Below are 23,401 nucleotides of genomic sequence, written 5' to 3' on the forward strand. Positions count from 1 at the left end.
GTTTAGGAAAAAGTACTTTAAGTATTGGTAAACGCTTGCTAGCAATTGAAATAAAAACTGTAAATTGTGTATGGATAATCAAGTAAACCTAAGCTGCTTTAGTCTAGTAAATGTTCATCTTGAGATACTACTAACAATTTAAAAGTAATTATCATGTTTAAATGATAAATAAATAAAGATTTCACGGCTGAAGATGGAAACTTTTTAGATTTATACTAAAATGCCTTTACCTTTATAGATCACAAACTATCAGTCAAAGCCCAGAAGTCATGTAGAAAATTGTGTAGGTTTTTCAGGAGTTTTGTTGACAATTTCCTAGTTCTTACTAAGAAATTAATGCATCAGATATGATACGAAAGGCTTTACAGGGTTAAATATTTAAAAGCTATAAGCATTAAATGTACAGTATCAAGCATCAAAATATTGTGATTCTGCTGCATTGAAACTGGAAAGGTCGGCAATATTTTTGAACACCGTATGCAGGCTTGCTCGTAATATTGTTCATCGACAAGCTCGTAGAGCGTGTCCTCGTAATTCTGTTCTCCGCAACTCCCCACTCTTAGCTGCGCAGCAGGCCGAGGTTATGCTACCCGCAGAGACAGCGTAGGACATGCAGTTTCCACTTTGTGGGGGAACAGATACACACTGAGATGGTTTAAGATGTATATGTCAAGGGGTTCTCAGGCCATTATGTTGTTATCAATGCCAGTACATAGTTTCATGGCATAAAGACGCCTCAGGGAGGAGTAATAACTGTTTGAAGGCAAGGTTTAAGAGATAAATATGTAGTGTTTCTGTTTGTTGGGTCTTGGTTCTCCTTTAAATCTCCTTTATACGATGGGTTATTGCACCACAGACACAAAAAATAAATGTTTTGATAAAAAAAAAAAAAAAAAAACTTGGTTACTCTACATTCATCCTCATCACATTCACTAGCATGGCTGCAAAGAGAAACGGATCGCCCCATCTACTATATAACCCATTTCAATGGCAGTCACTTCCAACATATGTGGTAAAAGCGGCATTATGGCTCCAAAGTGCTATATACACGGGAAAGAGCGTTCCATACAAGTGACCCATAACTTTGATGTGCAGAGGTACCACTGAGTGAGTGGATGTGTTCAGCACTCATCACCAGCTGTGATTGATAGGTACGGCAGAGTAGTTCTGGCCAACGGAGTGCGGCTCTCATTCAAACGACTGCCATACCACAGCATCTCTGTTTACTCTTATGATTTACTAACGCTGCTGCCGCCACTAGCTCCCAGTGCACTGCTGAGACCCGATGCTCTCTTCAAACGGAAAGCTTTTAGAGAGCTCAGTTTAGAGATCAAACGCTTGTGATCCCCAAATTGCTGTGTGGTTGCTGTATAAATATTACCAACCGGTGCCTCTTTGTCATGACATTTTACATCTCACCAAATGCAGAATAGTTGTCATTGTGACTCATGTCTGTGATGTTTAATATTTTTGTCTAGACTCTATAGAGAAAATTTTATAACATGTTTATAAAAAATAAAAAATAAATAAAAGCTGACAATGGGATCATGAATGTAGCTTTCTTGTTTGGAACAACATGAGTATAAATGATGACAGAAATATCCCACCAGTAAGGGTCTACTGACTATTATTTATTATCCTGACTCATTTTTGCATTCCACTGTGCTGCTCTTTCATTGTTTTCCTATGTAAGTGTGATAGTGATTAAATGCAACAGTTCAATAAACAAGTTAACACTGAGTAACTTACATTTTAGGCACAACATTCAGAGTAAATTTGTCCATTGTTGCTTAGCCAATGAAAATAGTTCCACACAAAGTCAATCAACTAGTGATGGAAACAAAATATTACTTCTTAAAGAACCTTTGTTCATCTTCAGAACACAAATGAAGATATTTTTGATGAATTCCGAGAGCTCTCTGACCCTCCCACAGACAGAAAGAATACTACCACTATCAAGGTCCAGAAACGTAGCAAGGGCATCGTTAAAATAATCCATGTGACATCAGGGATTCAACCATAATTGTACGAAGCTACAAGAATACTTTTTGCACACAACAAAAACACCCTGGTGGCATTTTGGAGAGTATACACTGAACGTAATCAACGTATGCTGTCTAGTATCCTTGCTGTCTATGGGAGGGGCCAGAGAGCTCCCAGTTCAAAATTCAACAAAAATATCTTAATTTGTGTTCCATAGATAAACGAAGGTCTTATGGGTTTGGAACGACATGAGGGTGAGTAATTAATAACAGATTTTTCATTTTTGGGTGAACTATCCCTTTAAGGTTTCAAAACATTTACAAATCAGTGGTTCGGAGCATGTTTCAAACACACCAAATCACATGATTTCAGCAAACAATGACTTGCTGAACAAATTTTACAGTACCTTCATTTTTTTATTTGTAGATTCAATTTTATACTTTTTCAGGAAAACATTTGTAATTGGTTTGTATGTTAAACATGTATGAGGTGAGTTTTCGTTTCAGTGACCAGCATAAAAGTGGTCTTCGAAACAGGGAATCATTTTGCGAAGCAGTTGGTTCAGTTGATTCAGAGTTTCAAAAAGCTTTGTTTTTCTAATTACTATGATCAACCTGTGCCACGTCTCAAAGCAACACAGTGACATTTCTGAATGAATCAGCGTTGTTGAACAAATCATTTGAGTGAATAAAAGATTCATTCAAAAAGTTGTTTACTGCATCTGAAAATGCATACTTCAATACTATATAGTAGGCAACAAAAAAAAAGAGTAGTATGTCAGAATTCAAAGTATTCGAAAAACAGTATAGCAAAAAAAAGTACCCAGGTGACTACTACTTCTGCCAAGACTCTAAAGTGTGCATTTGATGGACACTGTACTATACCATTAAGCCAAGAAAGAAGATTCCCTTACGAAAACAGACGATGATTTTTGTTTAGGAGAATTAGGTAAGGACTGTATTTGTGCTGGAAGAGGTGGATGTGTATCCGCACTGGTGTATTGGTAAGTACACATAGGACTCAGTTGAACCAAAGATAGGAATTTACTGTTGAGTGGTAACAGTGAGTGGTCTGAAAATAAAGAATAACAATAAATATTAGATATACAGCTGATTAAATAACATTCACACAAGCAATAACACAGGTTACATTATTAAAGTTGTTGCAGTACATAGTTGTCCACAAGGTGGCGTCGTGAGCTCACTCATAGCATTAAATATTAAAGACTTATTAAAGAATTATTATTTTTTTTTGTAATGCTGATTATTTCCCAGGTAGCCAGCGGAATCGGGCCGAATACGGCTGTGTGCTGGCAGCGGCTTGCCAGAAGTGAGCCATGTCCGGCCCAGTAATGGTTGCCAGATTTGGCTATAGGTTTTGGATCTGTGGATCTGGCCCGATTCTGGTTGAGAAACGGCACATTGAGCCACATTTATGGAGTCAATTTAATGCCGCATATATATGCAAAAGAAAATAAAGTTTTGCAAAAGAAAATAAGTTTTGCAAAGAAAAATAAAGAATTGCAAAAGAAAATGAAGTATTGCAAAAAGAAAATAAGTTTTGCAAATAAAAATAAAGAATTGCAAAATAGATAAATAAAACAGAGCAAAAGCAATGATTTTGCAATACATATTTTCCATGGCCATATCTACTAATTTATTTGCAATGCAGCTTTTATTTTGCGTTTCAGTCAAGTTTGAGCTTGCTATACCGTTTTCCCTTTGCTTCACGTTTCTGCGCGTCTCACTTTGTGGCGCTGTTTTGACATGGGGTGGAGTCAGGGGACGGGGGCGTGTCCAACAGGCCTGGGCATGCCTCCCTGGAAGTGACGTCATCGGCCCGAGACGCAGATCACAGCTGATCCAGGCACCGTCATTGAGCAGAGGCATGCGGGCGGATCGTTTCCTTTTATTCACTAGCTTTAAAACATGCATGCTTTCGTTTTATTAACAAATGTATTAGCAGCGTTTGCTCAAGTTAAAGAAGTTGTTAATATGAACATCTGCTGTTTATTTCTCTCAATGTGTGCACACTTTTATAGCATTAAAATGTGTATTGTTTCATTTGGTCAACTAAATGTGCATTAATAGTGCTTGTTTAAAATCTCTTAACCTGTGCACAGCGCTCTTTGTTTACATTAGTTCAGAGTTACTGCTAGTTTTAATGTAAAAGAATGCAATTAACTTCACAAACTATACATCATTAAAAAGGTCTAAGACTCAAGCTTCATATCCATCTCGACCTCGTTTTTCATTTACATAACTCCTGGCATAAATTAAGAAATGACTGGCACTGGAAGTTTAAAAAAAAAAATTAAGCTTGAGTCATTTTGGTTTAGTTTTGTCGTGGCCACGAGATATTAAGTCGTGGGAACGTGATAATACTGTATGTCGTGGCCATGAGTTTAATCATGCATAAACAAACCCGCGTGACCATAGCAACCTGGGATTATCAGAGACTGATCAAATATATTTATCCATCCCACAGTCCGTTGATCGTGTCTTTTTATGTAATATATGTGTATATTAGGCTATTATTATTATTATCATTATTATTATTATACAGCCCTGAACGTTAAGAGATCGAAATGAAGGGAAAATAAATCAAATACATAACGAATATAAAAATATTACTAATACTAATAAAATACATGGACTTACAAGACTTGTGGGATGGATAAAAATGTTTTCTTGTCGGCCTATTTTATTATACTTTATGTAACATTTATTCATAATAAACTTAATTCGAATGTTGTCTACATCGCGATACAGTCCAGTACGTAGCCTATGGTTAACACTTCAACCACCAGAGGTCGCTGTATACCTAAAAGCGCCAGCGGGTCAAATTCACCATGACATTCAGTCATGCCATGACTACTGTTTTGATATGGCTAAAAACGTAGTATGTCACTGTATTATGCCACTGTCTTCACAATGTCTAGAGTCATAAAATTATTATTTTTAGTCATCAGCTATGTTTTTGTCCTGTTGTTTTAAGTTCACAGCTATTTTTAAGCAGGTTACACTAATCACTTTTCTTAATGATGAATATAAACCAGTCTGCAATGACAACGAGAATTACGAGGAAATAAATACATATTTGGGTGTTGTAATATTATAGCTAATAAAATGTTTCAAGATAACCCATGTTATTTAAATGACTAAAACACCCTAAATAGACTATTATAAGCAATACTAATTCACCACATTGCAAAAGATGTACAATGACAAATTCAAGTGCACAGTTTGACCTAATTAATTAATTTGTTTAGTTATATAATTTATCATTTGAATAAGAGAACAACACCAATAAACTTGGGGTAATCATAAAAATTGTTTTATTCATTACATCATAGTTCAGATTTTTTTTTCAGGAATAAATAAGCAACACAGTAGCGAACCATAAACGATAAAAAATTGCAAACACAAATTAATATTTAATCCAAAGTTTGAACATTTATGAGTAGAGGAATAAACATCTAAAACATCTTCATTTGAACTTGATGACAGGAATTATGCGTAAATTTGTCCTGATGGCGCTTATAGGTATAAATGCCCCATTTTTGTTCTGGTTTTATCTAAACAATTTTTTTAACAATAAACAGGGGATTGTAAATAACACAATTTTAGTAAAAGTCAATGACTGTAAGACTTGGATATTTTTAATTGAAAATATATTATGTAGCCTATTTGAAAAACCGCCATGGGTAAAATTACCCCGTGGTGGTGTTAATATAATAATTTAATAATGTATTTTTTTTTTTATAATTTCTTAATTAAAAATAAAATATTAATAAATACATCTCTGATAATCCCAGGTTGCTATGGTCACGCTGGTTTGTTTACCCATTAATATCTCGTGGCCACGAGAAATTTAAACCAAAATGACTCAAGCTTAATTTTTTTTTTTAAACTTCCAGTGCCAGTCATTTCTTAATTTATGCCAGGAGTTATGTAAATGAAAAACGAAGTCGAGATGGATATGAAGCTTGAGTCTTAGACCTTTTTAATGATGTATAGTTTGTGAAGTTAATTGCATTCTTTTACATTAAAACTAGCAGTAACTCTGAACTAATGTAAACAAAGAGCGCTGTGCACAGGTTAAGAGATTTTAAACAAGCACTATTAATGCACATTTAGTTAACCAGATGAAACAATACACATTTTAATGCTATACAAGTGTGCACACATTGAGAGAAATAAACAGCAGATGTTCATATTAACAACTTCTTTAACTTGAGCAAACGCTGCTAATACACATATACATTTGTTAATAAAACGAAAGCATGCATGTTTTAAAGCTAGTGAATAAAAGGAAACGATCCGCCCGCATGCCTCTGCTCAATGACGGTGCCTGGATCAGCTGTGATCTGCGTCTCGGGCCGATGACGTCACTTCCAGGGAGGCATGCCCAGGCCTGTTGGACACGCCCCCGTCCCCTGACTCCACCCCCATGTCAAAACAGCGCCACAAAGTGAGACGCGCAGAAACGTGAAGCGCAAAGGGAAAACGGTATCGCAAGCTCAAACTTGACTGAAACGCAAAATAAAAGCTGCATTGCAAATAAATTAGTAGATATGGCCATGGAAAATATGTATTGCAAAATCATTGCTTTTGCTCCGTTTTATTTATCTATTTTGCAATTCTTTATTTTTCTTTGCAAAACTTATTTTCTTTTGCATATATATGCGGCATTAAATTGACTCCATACACACATTCAGCTCGACTGTGGACCACAAGTGTCAGTCCTAAACTGTGAAAAATTCAGGTTTTACTCCTTGTGTGAATATTTGGTCCCCACAATGGAGGTTAAACCTGTACACAAAAAAAATCAATCAATTAGGCTGAATAATAAAATTACAAAAATATATATTTTTTAGAGTTGTCTTTAGAGTTGTCAAACCTTTTGCCTGTCAAAGGCATTTATTCAGTTTTATTATTATTTTAATTAACATTTCTATTAATTTTTAGGCTGACCTCAAATGTTCCCTTAATCTAAATTGACACTTTCTGACTGTGTGTGATTGCAAAAACTGATACCTCAGTAAGTGGTAAACTTTTACAAAATATGATTTCAGATGTTACAATAGTGATTTTATTATGTCCAAATAAAAGTCCCACAGCAAAACTTAGGCTAGTGGGTAGAATGAGCCAATAAGTGATCCTCTGCTGCCATCTTCTGAAATCAGTGAGTGAAACTTTATTATTAATAACTGTAACACTTATATGTGTGTGTGTGTGTGTGTGTGTGTGTGTAATTTATTTTATTTTATTTAAATTTTATTTATTTTGCCAGGGAAAATATAACATGAGGTAATGACTTAAATGTACATCTCAGATGATTAAAAAAAAAAAAAAATCAATAAAATAGATATAAATGTAACTGACTATTTGACACCTCACGTGCAAAGCCCGCGAAAGAACCAGAGGTTATATAAGCTGCGGTCGTCACATCACGACTCTGAGTGGACATCGCCTGACTGGAGAGCTTTAGGTAAAGTATTTTTTGTGTACATAAGTATAAAATCGACAGCCTGTCATTTAAATGTACCATAAACCTAATGTTCACATAAACGAGTATTTCCGTCTTTATTTTGTACGGCCCGCTCTTCAGCACCGTTAATTATCGTTAATGCCGTTATATCTGTGTGACGTCATTTGCGCAGATCTGCTAAAATTGAGAAAACCTCCTTTCGTTTCACATTCATGTCGGTCAAGGTAACGTTAGTTTAAAAAAAATATATAGCCTATATATTCATTTTACAATTATTATTAATAATATTTTCACATTTAAGCACATTTAAGTTGTCTGAGTGAGAGCGCGCGACACTGACGCACACTGAACATATTCAAGTATTTATTCTTTTTTCTTTCTTTTTTCAGATTGTCATCTGATTGTAAGTGATCAGTCTAGCAGTCATCCTGGATCTTGGGTTTGTTCAGTTTGTACAGACATATGCATTATCTGATATTGAGTGATGCTTTTTCTTGTTCTCCCTTTTGTTTCTGTGTCAGTAGCTGCTGCACCCCAAAGGCTCCACAGCACTTGTCACAAGTCTTTGGCTTTGTAAGTATATATTTTTTAAGCTGACTGTCAAACATTTTATACATTTTTTATTTATTTAGGTTCATTAAATATATGTGACCCTGGACTACAAAACCAGTCATAAGGGTCAATTTTTGTAAATTGAGATTTATACATCATCTGAAAGCTGAATAAATAAGCTTTCCATTGATGTATGGTTTGTTAGGATCGGACAATATTTGGCCGAGATACAAATTTGAAAATCTGGAATCTGAGGGTGCAAAAAAATCAAAATATTGAGAAAATCACTACCTAAATGAAGCTCTTAGCAATGCATATTACTAATCAAAAATTAAGTTTTAATATATTTGTGGTAGGAAATTTACAAAATATCTTCATGGAACATGATCTTTACTTAATATCCTAATGATTTTTGGCATAAAAGAAAAATAGATAATTTTGACCCATACAATGTATTTTTGGCTATTGCTACAAATATACCCCAGCGACTTGAGACTGGTTTTGTGCTCCAGGGTCACATATGTCATGCAGCAGTTATTTATTCATTTATTTATTTAACAGTCTAGCATAATCTGATCTGTTTTAAAAGTTTTAAAAGTTATGTATTTTGGAGTTTGTTAGTGAATTTAAATGATATTATGTAACAACATATATGTAACAACATATTATGTGAATAATAATGTTCCTGCTACACTTCTAATTTATACATCTAATTTATATTTTTTTGTCAGATTTGTCAAGATCATCTGAAAAGGTCACCTATGCCATGTAAGTAATTGAATGTTATCTTGGAAAGACAAAAAAAAGTCCAGGGTGCTCAGGGAGTTCAACGAGATGTCTGAGGGTGCTCTTTGGGGTCGGGAATTCAAGTAAATGTAAAAAAAAAAAGAAAAGGGAAATCCAAGGCACTCTTCTTCAAAATTATTTAAAAAGCCTTTATTTTGGCTATTTCATAATAGAAAATATAAAAGACACGGGAAGAAGACATGGTTGCTTCTTTCCATGTCCTTTATATTTTCTATTATGAAATAGCGAGTAAAATACAGGCTTTTTAAATAATTTTGAAGAAGAGTGCCTTGGATTTCCCTTTTTTTACATTTAATTGAATGTTATATTTTGCTATAGAGTAGATATGGTTTCTTTTAGGATATTGTAATCAGATGGGCTAGGACATAATATCTTAAGATTAATTTTGTTGTACTGTTTGAGTCAGGGTGTTGTAAGTGGTCAAGTAGTATAGTGACCATGCAGGGTGCCCAAATTTTTATAGACCTTTTTCTTTTTTTATCATTTTTAAACTGTAAAACTGTATGTTTTAAATTAAATCTACAACATAATGTCTGCAAAAAGTGAAAAAGTAGTCTGAATTTCTGAAATGACTTTTTGACCACATAACATACAGTATATATCTTTTTTCTTGATCTTCTTCCTACCTGGTCTCTATGCTAAGCTTCATGTTTAAATAGGCAAACTTGTGCCACATATACCAGACTGACACTGACACACACACACTCACACACATATTATATATATATATATATATATATATTTATTTTTCTGCAAATACTGCAGTGAGCTGGATGGAAAAACTGAGAAGTTTATAAACAGATGGCATGGATGAAGAGAGCAGGTCCTACAACAAAGAAATTCTTCTTAAGGCATATGCTCCATATTTACCATTTACCATTGAGTTCATTGAGATCTGACTAACTATGTGTTAATACATGTCCCCTCTTTATCTCTCTTTCCTTTTTTCTGTCCCTCTTTTAGGATAATCCTGAGGTCCTGGGAGATCTTAGAGGTTCTAATGTGTTTTTTATGCATTTGTTGATGTCAATTTTTCAATAATAAATTCTCATATTTTTTACATTTATGGTGTCATTCTTATTGGGGGGTATTGAGGGGGGAACTGCACGTGTGTGTGTAATATTTGTGGAAACAACTGTTAAAAAAAACTGGAGGAAATCTTTAATAATAATTTTTTTGTATTTTTTAGAGAACCAATGAATTACATGAACAGTTCTTATCCATGTAGGCTATATAGCAAACAAGCTAATATTGTTTTGGTAAATTTTGTTGTTATTAATTAAATAAATATTGGTTTGTATTTCATATACATTACCATTTGTCGGCAGTGTCAGCTCAGTTTCGGCAACCAGACTCGGGCCAGCGTACTCGGGCCGATTCTGGCATGTCATTCACTCCCGTAATTCACAAGAGTCCGGCAACCGCATCCGGGCCGAGTTATTTCTTCCGGGTTTGCCGGATTTGGGCCGGATCATTTTGGCTACCTGGGTCACCAGGCTGTCACTTCTAGTTGGATGTGTACTTGAATGCCTTAGCATGTAGCATGAGCAATCATAAAATCAGTAACCTTACAGTTCGCAATTAAATCCAGATCCTACCTTTTCTTGTAACCCGATAAAATCGATCTATGACGATTAATGTCGTCGAGGTTTAATCCAGACGCATTTCTGAGCATTACTATATGTAACAGCCTATATGAGATAGCCCATGATCACTAGATTTTATACAAGTGTTACTATAACGATTTTGTAAATGGTATCAGCAAACAAATATTGATAATGTGGAAGTTACTGTCTTTTGCCTTGGTGTGACTTCTCACTTTTTGCAGACAGTACAAAGGCAGAGTACATGAACTTCAAAATAGGAGTTTAAAAAAAAAAAAAAAAAGTTTGAGCTCACAATTTTTTAATGTAGATCATTTATTACTAAAAGATCTAATTGCCAAATGTTAGGGTGTGATTCAACTAGGTTACATACTTCTGGGACCACTGGATATTTGACCATCAGAGTTGGTTCCTTCAGGACCATTGGACCTTGGGCCTCCTGACTTGGGTCCACCTGGACTAGGAACCTTCTGAGTCTGGTCCAAGACCACTGGAGGTTGGGCATCCTGACTAGAGTCATCCTGGACCACTGGTCTTGGGGCCTCTTGACTCAGGCCCACCCAGACCAATGTGCCTGGGATCTCGTGGCTTAGGCCCTCCTGGACCATAGGACTTGGGACCCCCTGAGAAGGAATGTAGAACTGCACAACACAGGCCCTCCTTCGCTTTGGCTTCTGGGGGCACAGCAGTGTGTGATCTACGGCTACTGGGGAGACAGCAGCAGCCGTGGTTGCCTCTGAATTGACTGCATTGAACTTAACCACCTTTGAAGTTATTGCAGCTAACTTGGCCATCTCTGGGATGAAAGGATCTGACTTGACTGGCTCTGGAATGACTGGTGTGGACTCGACTGCCAGGAATGGACTCGACTGGCTCTGAGACTGATGCAGTGTTCTGGGCTGCTTTCCTTCTTGACTTACGCTTTCTTGGAGTCAGAAAATGATCTGGGACTTGACTCAGAGAGGGTAAGAGAACAAGTTGGTTACTGCAGTCTGGCTCTGGGATGACTAGAGAAGACTGGACAGACTCAGGGATAACTGGAACAGACCTAGAATCCTCTGCAGTGATTGATTCTACACTGACTGCAGTTAACTCAGTGGACTCAGAAACAGATAAAGCAGTCTTAGCCGCTCTCTTCCTCCTCTGTCTACGCTTTAACGTAGGAGCCTGAGAGTCTTGAATTTGACTCGACATGAGAGGGAGGGTGGCATGGTCTCTGCTGGCTAACTCTGGCGGCGTAAGGATCTGCCAGTCCTTGCAATGTTGCAAATACTTGGAAAGGGCCAATAATCTAGGCCTTTTAGTTGCTCCATCTCCCATTGTGGCAGGGAGCATAGGCGTAAATCCCGGGGGGGACGGGGGGGACAGGACCCCTATCTGAGGCTTGTCCCCCCTAAAAATATAATTACAAGCAACTCTGTGTATTGAAAATAATATAATGGACATATACTTAAAATAATTGTGTGATTAGTAATACAAAATAAATGCAAAAAAACGTTTTAAGTTCAGAAATGTTTTGATTCCCCCCTCCCTTTCCTCACAGTGGTTTGGTCCACTGCCTGCTTTCCTTCTTTACCGATACGCACACTCGAGTCCGGTGAGAGAGCACAAGTTAGTTATGTGTAAGTAGGCTGTCAAGGCTATTTTATTCTCTTTAAACATCGGGTGAAATGATTCTTTCTCTTTAATACAGATGATGCTGGATCATTAATAAATTAGTCATGACAAAAAAATTATGACATCCATGTATTTTCTTTGAGCGATTATAAGGTTAACAAGCTTAATACCGTAGCTTGTCACCCACTACAACTAACACGGCGATAAGCCTGTGTGTGAACTGATATTAGGCTAATATTGTAGACCTACGTGTTGGGTTTCGTTCAATATGATGTGGCAGATCAGTGGGTTTAATGCGGTTGAATTAATGCGAAAGAGACATAGGCTACTAGGTTTCAGACGAAACCTAAAATACTATGGATGACGCAAAATAATAATTATAATATGACCACGTGGTGATGCTGTGTACACATATCTATCCTTACAAGTACAATTTTGGCTGTATTATTTGTGTCCCCTTCAAAAATTGCTCTTGAGAAATGTTACGTTTATTGTCCCCCCCCTACTGTCAGATGAAATTTACGCCCCTGGTAGGGAGTCATCCAAGCAGAGATTAAAAGCATCATTTAGGAGTTGAGTCCGGGTACTCCAAGCCCCTTGCCATGATCCAGAAGAACTGGGCAAATGAACCCACCTCCTGGCCCTGCTGATGGAGCGATGCCACTGCCCGTTGGAGTGCTAGTCTCCCCTTGGCAGTACTGGGAGGAACAATACGGATGCTCATTGCTGGGTCCTGAGTAGGTTGGTTCATTCTGTCAAGGTTCTGCAAAAAGTGGGACCCAGATGCAAATGAGCAGATAAGGGTAACTTATTGACAAGACGTAGACTTGAAACAACAGGGAGAGCGAGGAGTGAATCAGTCCAAACAGAGGGGCAGGGCAGACAACAATACGGGCAGGAGGGATGACCACTGAGCCAGTCCGAGATGGCAACAGACTCAAGCATGGAGGCGGCAGCTTCAGAGGAAGAGCTAGGCAGGAAGACAGGGACCCCGTAGTTTGAAGCGGATCTCAGAAGTCACACCAGTCTTGCCGCCAGGTAGTAGGGGTAGATGGCCAGGAAATCTGGGAAAAGGGCAGGACAGGACAAAACACAATAACAAACAAGACTAGACTCAAGAAATCACAAAGACACTACAAGATAGACAAAAGTAAACAAAAAGAGCAAAAGCAAAAGCAATAAATGACCTAAACTGGCCAAAGAAGAGAAAAAATAAGAACCAAAAGGAACTGGAATGCACAACAGGGGAAAATAAACTCAATCAACAGAAACAAAACTTGATTAGAATGCACAAAAGCCCAAAAAAAAAAAAAAAAACAAGAACTAGGTAGAACTATACAGAAAACAAAAAGGAAACAAGGATAAAAGATAACTAGACAAGATATCTAAATAACTTGAGCAAGATGAAAGGCTAAATCTCCAGAGTAAGAACAGGTAAACACCAAAACAAACCAGCAAAGACACAAAGGAAAGGAACACAATATAAAGGAGCAGAACACATGAGGATAAGGTGAACACAATCAAGTAAATGAGGATTAGACAAGGACTAAACAAGGGGGCGTGACCAGGGGAAACAAGGAGGTGGGACAAGAGGAGCACATGGCAGACACAAACAGAGACAGAACCATGTGCTTAGACACAAAACAAACAAAGAAACACTGAACAAATACAAGACAGTCAGGGCAGGATCTTGACACTTTAAAGTCATTTTTCTCAGTTTCACACTCTAGCGAGTTAAGGTCTTTTGCCTTTGTAGGGCAGTATAGTTAAACCATGGTAACCACAAATTAACCATGGTTTTGCTACACTGACTATAGTTTAACCATGGTATTTGTAGTAAGACTGTGGTTATATAAATGGTAATCAGTACACCAAAAAAACCTTGGTTACTACACTTTTACTAAAGCCATGGTTAATTTTCGTAAGGGTTTGTAAATGGCTGTGCAACTAATACAGTACTAGATAATATGTGATTTAGAATGCAGCTGTTCACTTTTTTCTTAAAAAAGCTATTCAATCGATAGAATGATTCAATGACTGACTCATAACAACTTGTTTTCTTCCTGAATGAATCGGTGATTGTTTGAATGAAACAACTGAATGATTCAGTGAGGACTTACGACTAACTGTCGAAACTCTCTCTACCTTGTGAAACTCTCTCTTTTTTGAGTGTTATTTTATTATTGTAGTTTCTTGTTAGAAAGGTGCATGCAGATGTGTGTAACAGGTAATTGCTGTCAGATTAGAGGGGTACAGTTTGAATTTCAGGGGTCAAGCCAGTGGTTTTGAGAGAGTGACAGAGTAAAGCTTATCCTAGCGTCTGCTTGAGTCTCTATGAGCGCAGGTGAGAGCTGGAGAGATCTTGATGAAATATTAAAGGCCTGTGAGCTGATGCAGGGCCAGGACGAGGGCACTCAGGGGGCACTGTCTCCTTAATTACTGTGTACGGCGGTTTCACTATTTCATTTGGGAAAAATCCCAGATTGAGGTTATGTTCAAATTGCCCTTCTTCTGCCACCGAGCGAACTGGACTACGGTGCCCGGAGGACACGGCTCCTGATTTAATTAATGCCTGGGTGTGTTATGCCCTATGTTAGTGGGGGGTTTGACAAGTCATTAGATAATAATAATGGCCCCAATCTCAATTAAACAGCATACTTAAGAAACAATGAACACTAATCGATGATATAAAGATACAATCAGAAGTATTTACAGTGTAAACAGCTCTTCACAGTAACATTAATGATTTGCACAGATGAAATTAAAGACACAGTCTGACTATAAAGGGGCTTTCAGTATGTTGAGTTTCAAAGATTGGCATAGTTAAAGACCCAGCCAAAGTTATTAGTGTTATTAACGTAATCCCTCTCTCCTCATGGTCTCCTGGAGCATTGATCCTCCAAAATGGAGTATGGATCCCACTTTATCCACTGTCTTAGAACAGCGCTACCTCACCTTGTGTGTTCTGCCTATCCCTTCATGGACAGTAGATATTCAAAGCTATAATAGCTAATCTGATGACCTATGAGTATGCTGATGCAAAACATATCATAACTATGGCTGGATCCGAAATTGCATACTTTAGCTACTGAATAAGTACTTATCGACCATTAAAAAAGTACATTCTATATAGTATTAATGTAATCTGGACATACTACATTTGTCATGTTATTACTGACCTACAGCATCAGTTGTGTCACTTAATTTACATTAACAAATCCTCTCCCATGGCCTCATGGGATAGTAAAGTTTCCATCAGATGCACACTTCTGAATCTCGCTGGTAATAGTAGTTCATCGAGGGACTACTATTTTGCCTACTGTTTTATAAATACTGTGAATTTGGACATAGTACTCTGCTCACATTATGTTTTCTGTCTGTGTGTGTGTGTACTACATAGTAGAGAAGTATATGACAAGATCATTTATAAGCATTGTACAAATGTTATAAGTTTTTTGTATTGCTGGAAGCACATGTAGTGAACCTTTTTTTTTTTCATTCACAAGAGAGAGTGTTAAAGGTCCACTGATCTCCAGTACGCCAACAAAGCCTCATCACTTCAGTCCCCCTGGACACCAGAGAGTGCGGCAGAAAATCCGTCAGCCCTAAAAGAGCTTGTTGCTGAAATTGATTAGCATTTAGATTGTATCTAGTTTGATTCAAAGGAGGAGAGGCTACAGATGGTTTGAAAGCAGCAGATTTAAAGTAGATTTTGAAAACTGCCTGTAAATGGATGCATTTACACGCATGTCATTTCATGTTTTCTTTTAGGCCTGTGTATCCTCCACGCCCGGAACCCCGTCTGTTATCTAAAGTCCTCTGAGGGCTGCCATTACTCACTTATCATATTTTTAGTTCATAGAATTTAACAGTGCATTCATCTACTTCATGAGAGATTCCTCTTTTGAGAGTAGCCTAAACCTTGAGGTTTGATCTCAGATACTAATTTTATCATACAATACATTTATTAGTATAAATCCAACATCCACTACAGCCGCATGACCATAAACCGAATGAAGTTCGTTCATCTTCTTCTTCCGAGACCATGTGCATTCTTCATTGCAATGGATAATGCTAAAACATGTTCCTATCAGTATGCTCTTTCCAAGGGCTTGACATTAAGAAGAATAAATAGCACTGGTTTCACAACACCACCTAATTCATCAAAGTCGCTGCCACGAGTACATGCCCAGTGTGAATGATCAAACACTAGCTGGGCTTTTGGCTCATGCTGAAGGCACCGGTGCATTAGAAGGCTCAGGAACTGTCTGCTAATCAGGAAAACTATCAATCCCTTTCATGAGATGCATTAGAAGGCCACGGTTCTAGGGTTTCAATACAATAATCTGAAAACAAATCAATTTTCTGGCAAAATCTAGCGAGGTTCCTAGCATCGAGGCATGATTTGTTCATTTGAATGCATGAGCCGTTGCTGTAACTTAACACGCTGTCACTGTTTGGCTCTTCTGAATTAAACACATTTGCAAAGTATTAGGTTAGCACCTAGGAAACCACAGTAAGACTCACAATACATCGCACTGTTCAAGTCCTTACTCATATCAGCCCTATTAGTGTAAATGACAAGTATTTTGGAGTGTAAAGAGGAAATGTGTAGTTGGTACCAATGAGCAAGACTCATTGTTTGTTTGTTTTTTCAGTCCTTACATGATTTGCTGCTGATAGAAGTGAAGTACTAGCTATTAGTAATAAATTTCTACTCGAGCGCATATTGTAGGATCTTTATTTATCTGCTGCCCTCTGCTGGCAACATTCTATGAGGAATTTTATAGAGGGTTTTGAATTGTGGCCAAAATCTTTCATTCTCCTCTTTTGTGCGGTCTGTTGCTGACATACTGAATTCATTTTTATCTCCATAAGCCACCAGCTAACACTGTTTTAACTCCAATGTGCTAATTTAATAATTTAAGTAAACATAAAATTATAAATATGGTATGTAGTGGACCAGTGTTATTCACCTAAAAGCAAAAACACTCTAAAAAAAAGTTTATGTACTGCAGGGAGGAAAGAGTGCTTCATCTTTGAACGACAATAACATTCATTTTTATGTATTATATATATATATATATATATATATATATATATATATATGTGTGTGTGTGTGAAAAGCCATCATTAATGGCAATATGCGTTGCTGTTGCTGTGGGTTTTTTGTTTTGTTTTGGGTTTTTTTTCTTCCCCCAATTCGTTTCATTTTCCTGTTTATTTATGTTCAGATATATTAGTTAGGATTTGTACCTGTTTTCTGTCCTTATCTATGAAATTTGTAAAAAAAAAAATTCAAACCCAGTGTCAAGTTTAATGTCATGATTCATCAATGTACATTCTCTTTAATGGTAAAAATAAAAGGTTACACTGTGTTCATGCCTTGCACCATATTTGTACTTCTGTTTTTCAAAAACTGCTTTATGCCAGTCATATAAAATAATAATAATTATAAAAAATACCAATAATAAAAAATTAAAATAAATAAATAAACACCATATGGTAGACATGCTGAGGACTTACACAAGCAGCAATATGGTCTAATGTAGAGACTGGCTCTGCTTGCATTTAGCATTTAACTTAATGTTCTCCATACAGCCTTTATTCTATGAAAAATTGCTTGCTGAGTTTAGTCCGAAAGCACGCTGAGGCACAAAGGAGTGACTCTGCAAATAGCACCACACACACACAAGCAGCCCTTGCAAATGTTTTAAAAGTATCACATAAATTGTCGTTATTTTCCTCCATTTCAGTTATCCCACAGTGATGATTACACTCCATAAGCATGTGGTGCCATGGAAAAATCCATTTGCATTGTTGGCTTTTAAAACATTTCACATTAGTTGTCTCTTAAAACTGCATTAAAATTTACCCATTAAGATGAGAAATATGATGTTTTGTGGTTTTACTTGTTTGGGTTATTAAATGTTCCATTTATGATTACATCATGACCTAAAGATACAATTTTCAGAAAAGAAAGATGGATTTGCTGTTGGTGTTTGATATATAGTTTATATAAAGATGCAAAGAAACAACAGAAAACATATTCACATACCAAAAAAAGACAATTGATGTGTTAAGACCTTTGTCCCTTCAAGTCAATAAAGTGATTTGGTTGTACAGTCACAGAGTGAACATTTTTTTTGCACATTTATGAACTGGCACCTCATCATCAATCATACTTATTTTCTTAGAATTTGTGATGAGGCAGACTCACAATTTTGGGGTTTTTAAACATTACTCTTCAATAAGTTCTCTTGCTGTAAAAATGATTATGAAAATAACATTCAGTTCACTTATAATAACATAATTATAACATATCTCACAACGCAACACTGAAAAATATTGTTAGCCGCCCATCTGGAGGGAAATACCATCATTTTGTCTTCCAGTCAAACTGAATGTATTTGTGATCCAAGTTTTGCATCTGTTCCCCATCTTCAATGGTGAGTAATCACTTTTTGTTCTTTAGCACATCTAGACATTCTAGCCTCAGTTTTGTCTGGAAGATTTAAATAATACATAAACATTGCTAAAATATGCTGAAATCATATGACTGATTGCAGAGAAGGCAGCATTTAGAGGAATCATACTGACATAGTCTACTTATATAATCTTCAGGCACAGTATGAAAAATGCAAAAACATTTACAAAAAAGAATGACTGACTGTATGTCTTTTATAACCCAGCCTCTCCATCACAGGCCAGCATGTGTCCTCAATGAGTTTGATCTCATCTACAGCCATATTGTCCTTCCACATGTTGAGTTTGGCAGGTGATATATCTCCTTCATATATCAGATTATACAAATTTGTAGATGTGGCGAATGTCAGCTGGTTTAACGCAGCTGGTGCAACTGGTATTCCAAGAAAGTTATGTATCTTTCTCGCTGTCTCTTCAGGAAAGTATACAACGTCTTCAAATTTGACTATAAGGTAAGTTTGTGGGGGGAGGCTTGCACTCACCTTGAGCCCTGCTGAATTGTGAGCCAGCCATAGCTGAGCTAGCAGCTGTACAGGGTTGGGATCTGGCTGGGAGAGGATCTTCTTTAAAGAAAGGAACTGTGAGTTCACTATAGCACAACCCTGATCCACACCATCAATGTTCTGCTTAAAAATGTTGACGATGTGCCTTTTAATATTCTTACGTAAGTACAGGCTTGGTTTGCTGCTGTACAGCATTAGATAAATCCATGCACGAGGGTCTCTGACCACATGAACTGAGTGAAGTGAGCGACCTATGACCTCTTGAAGATACGGCAGCTTCAAGAACCAGCCTCCACTGCCCATGTTCAACACTGGCCGGGCGTTTGGATACTTTACGAGGTGCTGTCTGAGCTCTTGTATGTATGCGATGTCCATATGGGTACCCTTGCCACCCCCTGTCCTTGTTTGCTCTGACAGCAGCATCCTTCTCTTTCTTTGACCTTTTACTTTGTTCTCTGTTTCATCATTGCTCTGGTGCAACTGAATGTTTTGCAGGTGCAGTTTCACATTGTGGACTATGGAATGGAACCATCCCTGAATGACTCGAAATCGTCCATTTTGCGCATCTGCTTTGGACCACTCGCAAGCGTCCACCAGAGAGACGAAAGGAGAAACGGGGAACCGCAGGTAGGTCGAAGGGATCCGAAGGTATACAAAGTCAGAGCTGTTATCGAAAAGGTGCTGAAGGATCTCTGCACCCGAGCCTGGCATGGATGTAATCGTGATGATTGGGAGGAGGTCATGGACGCTAGAGTCTGTTCCATCATATATGCTGCTGTCTTTTGACTTAACATTGCACAAGAGCTGTTCGCAGCCATAAAAAAGAGACAAAAGTTCAGTCACCCACAAAAACAACACACAGACCAGAGTGCAATGAATTAGCATATTAAACGACACGTGAAACTTCCTTTTTTTGATTAAGAAAGCTACAGCAAAACATAAAGTCAACACCGCAGAGATGTTTACCACCAATCCAAAGTCAAACACAAAATCTTTTGTGACTTGACTTGGCAAGGTTTGAATTCCCCGCCCAAACTGAACTATTCTTCTGTTGTCTTCTGTTTTAGCAAAGCCTGCAAAGCCCAAGTAGCCATGTCTGGCCTCAATGTCTTCGTAGTTTGTTACAACTGACACAACAGTCTCTGTGTCATTAAGAGTCACTGATATTTTGACTCCATTTTTACTGTTGTCTATGAATCTACAGTCCGAGACCTTGACGTATGGGCCATGCATCAAATAAGCCACTCTAGTGACAGTGTTCTCCATGGGAAAGGTCACGTTTATATACTGCGTCCATCTCTTTTTGAATTCAGCAGCCTGTTCTGCCTCTTGTATCCTGGCAACAGGGCTGGATCCTTGAGCGTCCAGCCAAAACATTTTGTAATGTGCATCCCACACATCCATCAGAGCCCCATTGTATTTTCCAAATGATCTGTGAGGAACGTACCTGAAATCAATGTCAAGGTTGTGAAAAAACGCACTGAGAGAACTGAGAGGGGAGCGCTCGTGTTTCTCAATGTGGTCCAGCACAAGTAATGTTTGAGAGTTGAGAAGCACAAGTGCGCGATACACACTCTTTAGCTTCATGGCGGATGAATAGGCCGACACAGACTCTCCACTCACAAACAACATGTCCTGATGCGATGAAGCTGCAATGACCTCCCCAGCAGTATCCCCGACTTCCTTTTCTCCCCATCGTAGCCACTTTGAACATTCCCCCAACTGTCCTTCCCATGGCTGATTACACTGGCTGGTGGGAGAGGGGGCAAATACCAGCACATTGTTAAGATAGCTGTATTTAGGGCCATACAAGGCCTCAGAAACAAACACCACTCCATTTGGTGCAAAAGTAAAGGAGTTTTGATCAGGGTGCTCGTGCCCGGGGTTAAAGTTCGTCCAGCCTTCTACCCAAGAGTAAGGTTGTGCATGGACAATATCATACACTGCTCGCCCTCCTAATTTTCCAGATTTAAATGACACAAAGGTATTACCTTGAGCTTGAGGTAACCCTGCCCCATATGTCACCACACCCCAGTTGGAGAAAATGTGCAAGGTTGCTTTGTTAAAGTCAGGTGGAGGCAGTGCAGTTAAAGCAGAGTCGAACCATATGTACTCTGTATGTAAAGTAGCCCAGCGTTGGGCTGCTGATTGCATCATGGGTCCATCTTTTGGACGATGCTTCCTAATCTGCTCTGCCAGCCAGTTTCCTGAGCCATTTCGGATCACGTATGCATCCAGAAATACAAGCTGGCTCTCTGGCCCATAGAACCAGTTGTAATTGGAGTCTGCAATGCCAACCGTTCTTTGAAATCCAGGAAGCAGTGTAGCGAAGTAAAACATGAAGTGAGCTCTGAGCCAGTTGTTCTGTGTGTTGTCTATCTGAAAATGACGCAACGCTAAGTAAATATACTGAGTGATGGATTTTGCTGTGTAGCTACCGTATGCAACACCCTCATCGAGAGAGCCATCAACAATGTGGCTAAGAAGGAACATGGTCTTTTCCATGTAGTTCACTGATATTTGCTTCCATATCATGGTCTCTGGGTCATTATGTTCCCCTGCCACAAGAGCACCAATGAGAATGGCTAGTATATTAGTTGTCTGGTGGTTCTGTAGAAACTGCTTTCCCCATCCTCTGTGCTTGGAAAGCTCGAAAAGCTCCACGGTAACAGATCGTATTTTCCTGAGATATCGCAATCTTCTGCGGGTGTCAAGAAAGGTGTAAATGAAATCATACGCCGTGGCAAATCCAGTGAGAGAGTGGGCAATGGGAACCTCATCATTTGGCGCACTGGACACCGTCCAATCTGGATACTCCACCATTCGGTCCATGTACTCAATCAAAAACTGAGAGGCAGTAGCATCCTCAGGTTGAAGCAGACAGTATAGTGCAAGAGGGGGCAAATTGTTACCATAAATCTCATTCCATTTCTTGCCGAAATCCTCATGACTCACCGGAGGCTGGTAAACAGCTGCATTGGATAACATAACAGAAACAGCATTACGAATAACTTTAAATATGTGTCTATGTGTGGTGGTGGCCCTCTGTTTCATCAAACGCAATTCTGTCTGATCAAAGTATAGCTTGGGGTGAAGGTGTGCTGACAAGGTGGTATTGTCTGTTTGGTGTTCATTCAAGGACACATATCTGTCTGAGGCAGACGAAATTCCACAGAAAGCAAGTCCCACGGCCAAGACACAGAGCAGAACCGCAGACCTCTGCATGTTCTCCATGACCATGATCCAAGAAAACATGTGGTGCTTTTCTCCTCGAAAGCTCCTCCTCCAAACCGACCAAAAATTTGTTAAATATTAGTCCAACTTGTACTCACATGTAGAGCTGCAGATATTTTTTCCTTTCAGGCAAAAACCCAAATGACAATGGCGGCATTTATGTAGCCAGTAGGAAAGGTTCACATTTCCTTAAGAAAACATGCTTTTAACTCCCATAAATGGTTATCCGGCTAAACTAAAACTTGATAAACCCACGCAAAAGCAAATTTCTTCCGCATTTATTTGTACGCGGTTGTATTATTTAACCGGATAAGAATGTTATTTTCAGTCTCGCTATTTAAAACGATATCTGCACGAAGTGCCATAACGGAAATATAATAAATGCAGAGATGTGTCAAAGAAACTTCCGTTTTCAGAATCCGTCAATACAAGTTTGATCCTCTGCTTCCCGCGGGTCTTATGGAAGAGTTTCCAGAAAGTTGCAGCGTTCTGCAGTAACTATTCACAGCACCATGTAAAGTCACTCTTAACGCCTTTTTCTCATCTTGTGACACGAGAAGCGAGATAATCCATTAATCCACTTTGAGGTGAAGGAAACGTACCGCTTGCTGTGTCGTTTGTCTAAGTGGTGATGATCTGAAGCAAAGACAGATATGAAGAATCCATAATGCAATTTCAAAGTCACTTTTTAGGCTTTAGGGTTATATTTCCTGTATCAGATTCTTCTTCTGTCACAAAACTGTCCTAGTGTTGTAAGTCAAGTCGCTTTTTCCATCTTTCAAGTTATCTAGTACAACTATCACTGTGGGCATTAGCTATTTTTAATATGGTCGATAGATGGCGTCGTAATATCACATTATTAAACCACATTTCCGGTGTTGTGCCCCCTGCCAAATTATTACCCCTCTCTTTGAAATCGCTTTCTGATTGCCTAATCCTAACCCCACCACCACACCTAACCCCAAACCTACCAATACTAGGGGGGTAATAATCTGGCAGGGGGTCAGAATTGTGCACAACAGTTATAATTATATAACTAATCAAACGAATTTGCTATTCAGATATAAAGTACAGTTTCATATCAAAGATTTAATATAATTTAGCCACAAGTCAGAATAGCCT

At 38.1% G+C, this 23,401-nt stretch overlaps 1 protein-coding gene and 1 long non-coding RNA gene across 2 annotated transcripts; one reads left to right on the top strand and one right to left on the bottom strand.

Moving 5' to 3' along the window:
- The first annotated feature begins 7,437 nt into the window (after positions 1 to 7,437).
- Positions 7,438 to 9,786, top strand: LOC131529348 (uncharacterized). The gene is made up of 3 exons (XR_009268074.1): positions 7,438 to 8,049; positions 8,760 to 8,796; positions 9,601 to 9,786. It is a non-coding gene; the product is annotated as an uncharacterized LOC131529348 (long non-coding RNA).
- Positions 9,787 to 17,863: 8,077 nt separating this feature from the next.
- Positions 17,864 to 23,084, bottom strand: dsela (dermatan sulfate epimerase like a). The gene has a single exon (XM_058751729.1). It carries the CDS (start codon positions 22,298 to 22,300, stop codon positions 18,707 to 18,709), a length of 3,594 nt encoding a protein of 1,197 aa, XP_058607712.1. The 5' UTR covers positions 22,301 to 23,084; the 3' UTR covers positions 17,864 to 18,706.
- Between the last annotated feature and the right edge of the window lie 317 nt (positions 23,085 to 23,401).

This window comes from Onychostoma macrolepis, chromosome 02 (assembly GCF_012432095.1).
Source record: "Onychostoma macrolepis isolate SWU-2019 chromosome 02, ASM1243209v1, whole genome shotgun sequence".
Taxonomy (NCBI): domain Eukaryota; kingdom Metazoa; phylum Chordata; class Actinopteri; order Cypriniformes; family Cyprinidae; genus Onychostoma; species Onychostoma macrolepis.

Bases quoted from the DNA above. Each gene is read 5' to 3' on its own strand.
- dsela (XM_058751729.1), bottom strand. From the start codon at position 22,300: ATGTTTTCTTGGATCATGGTCATGGAGAACATGCAGAGGTCTGCGGTT.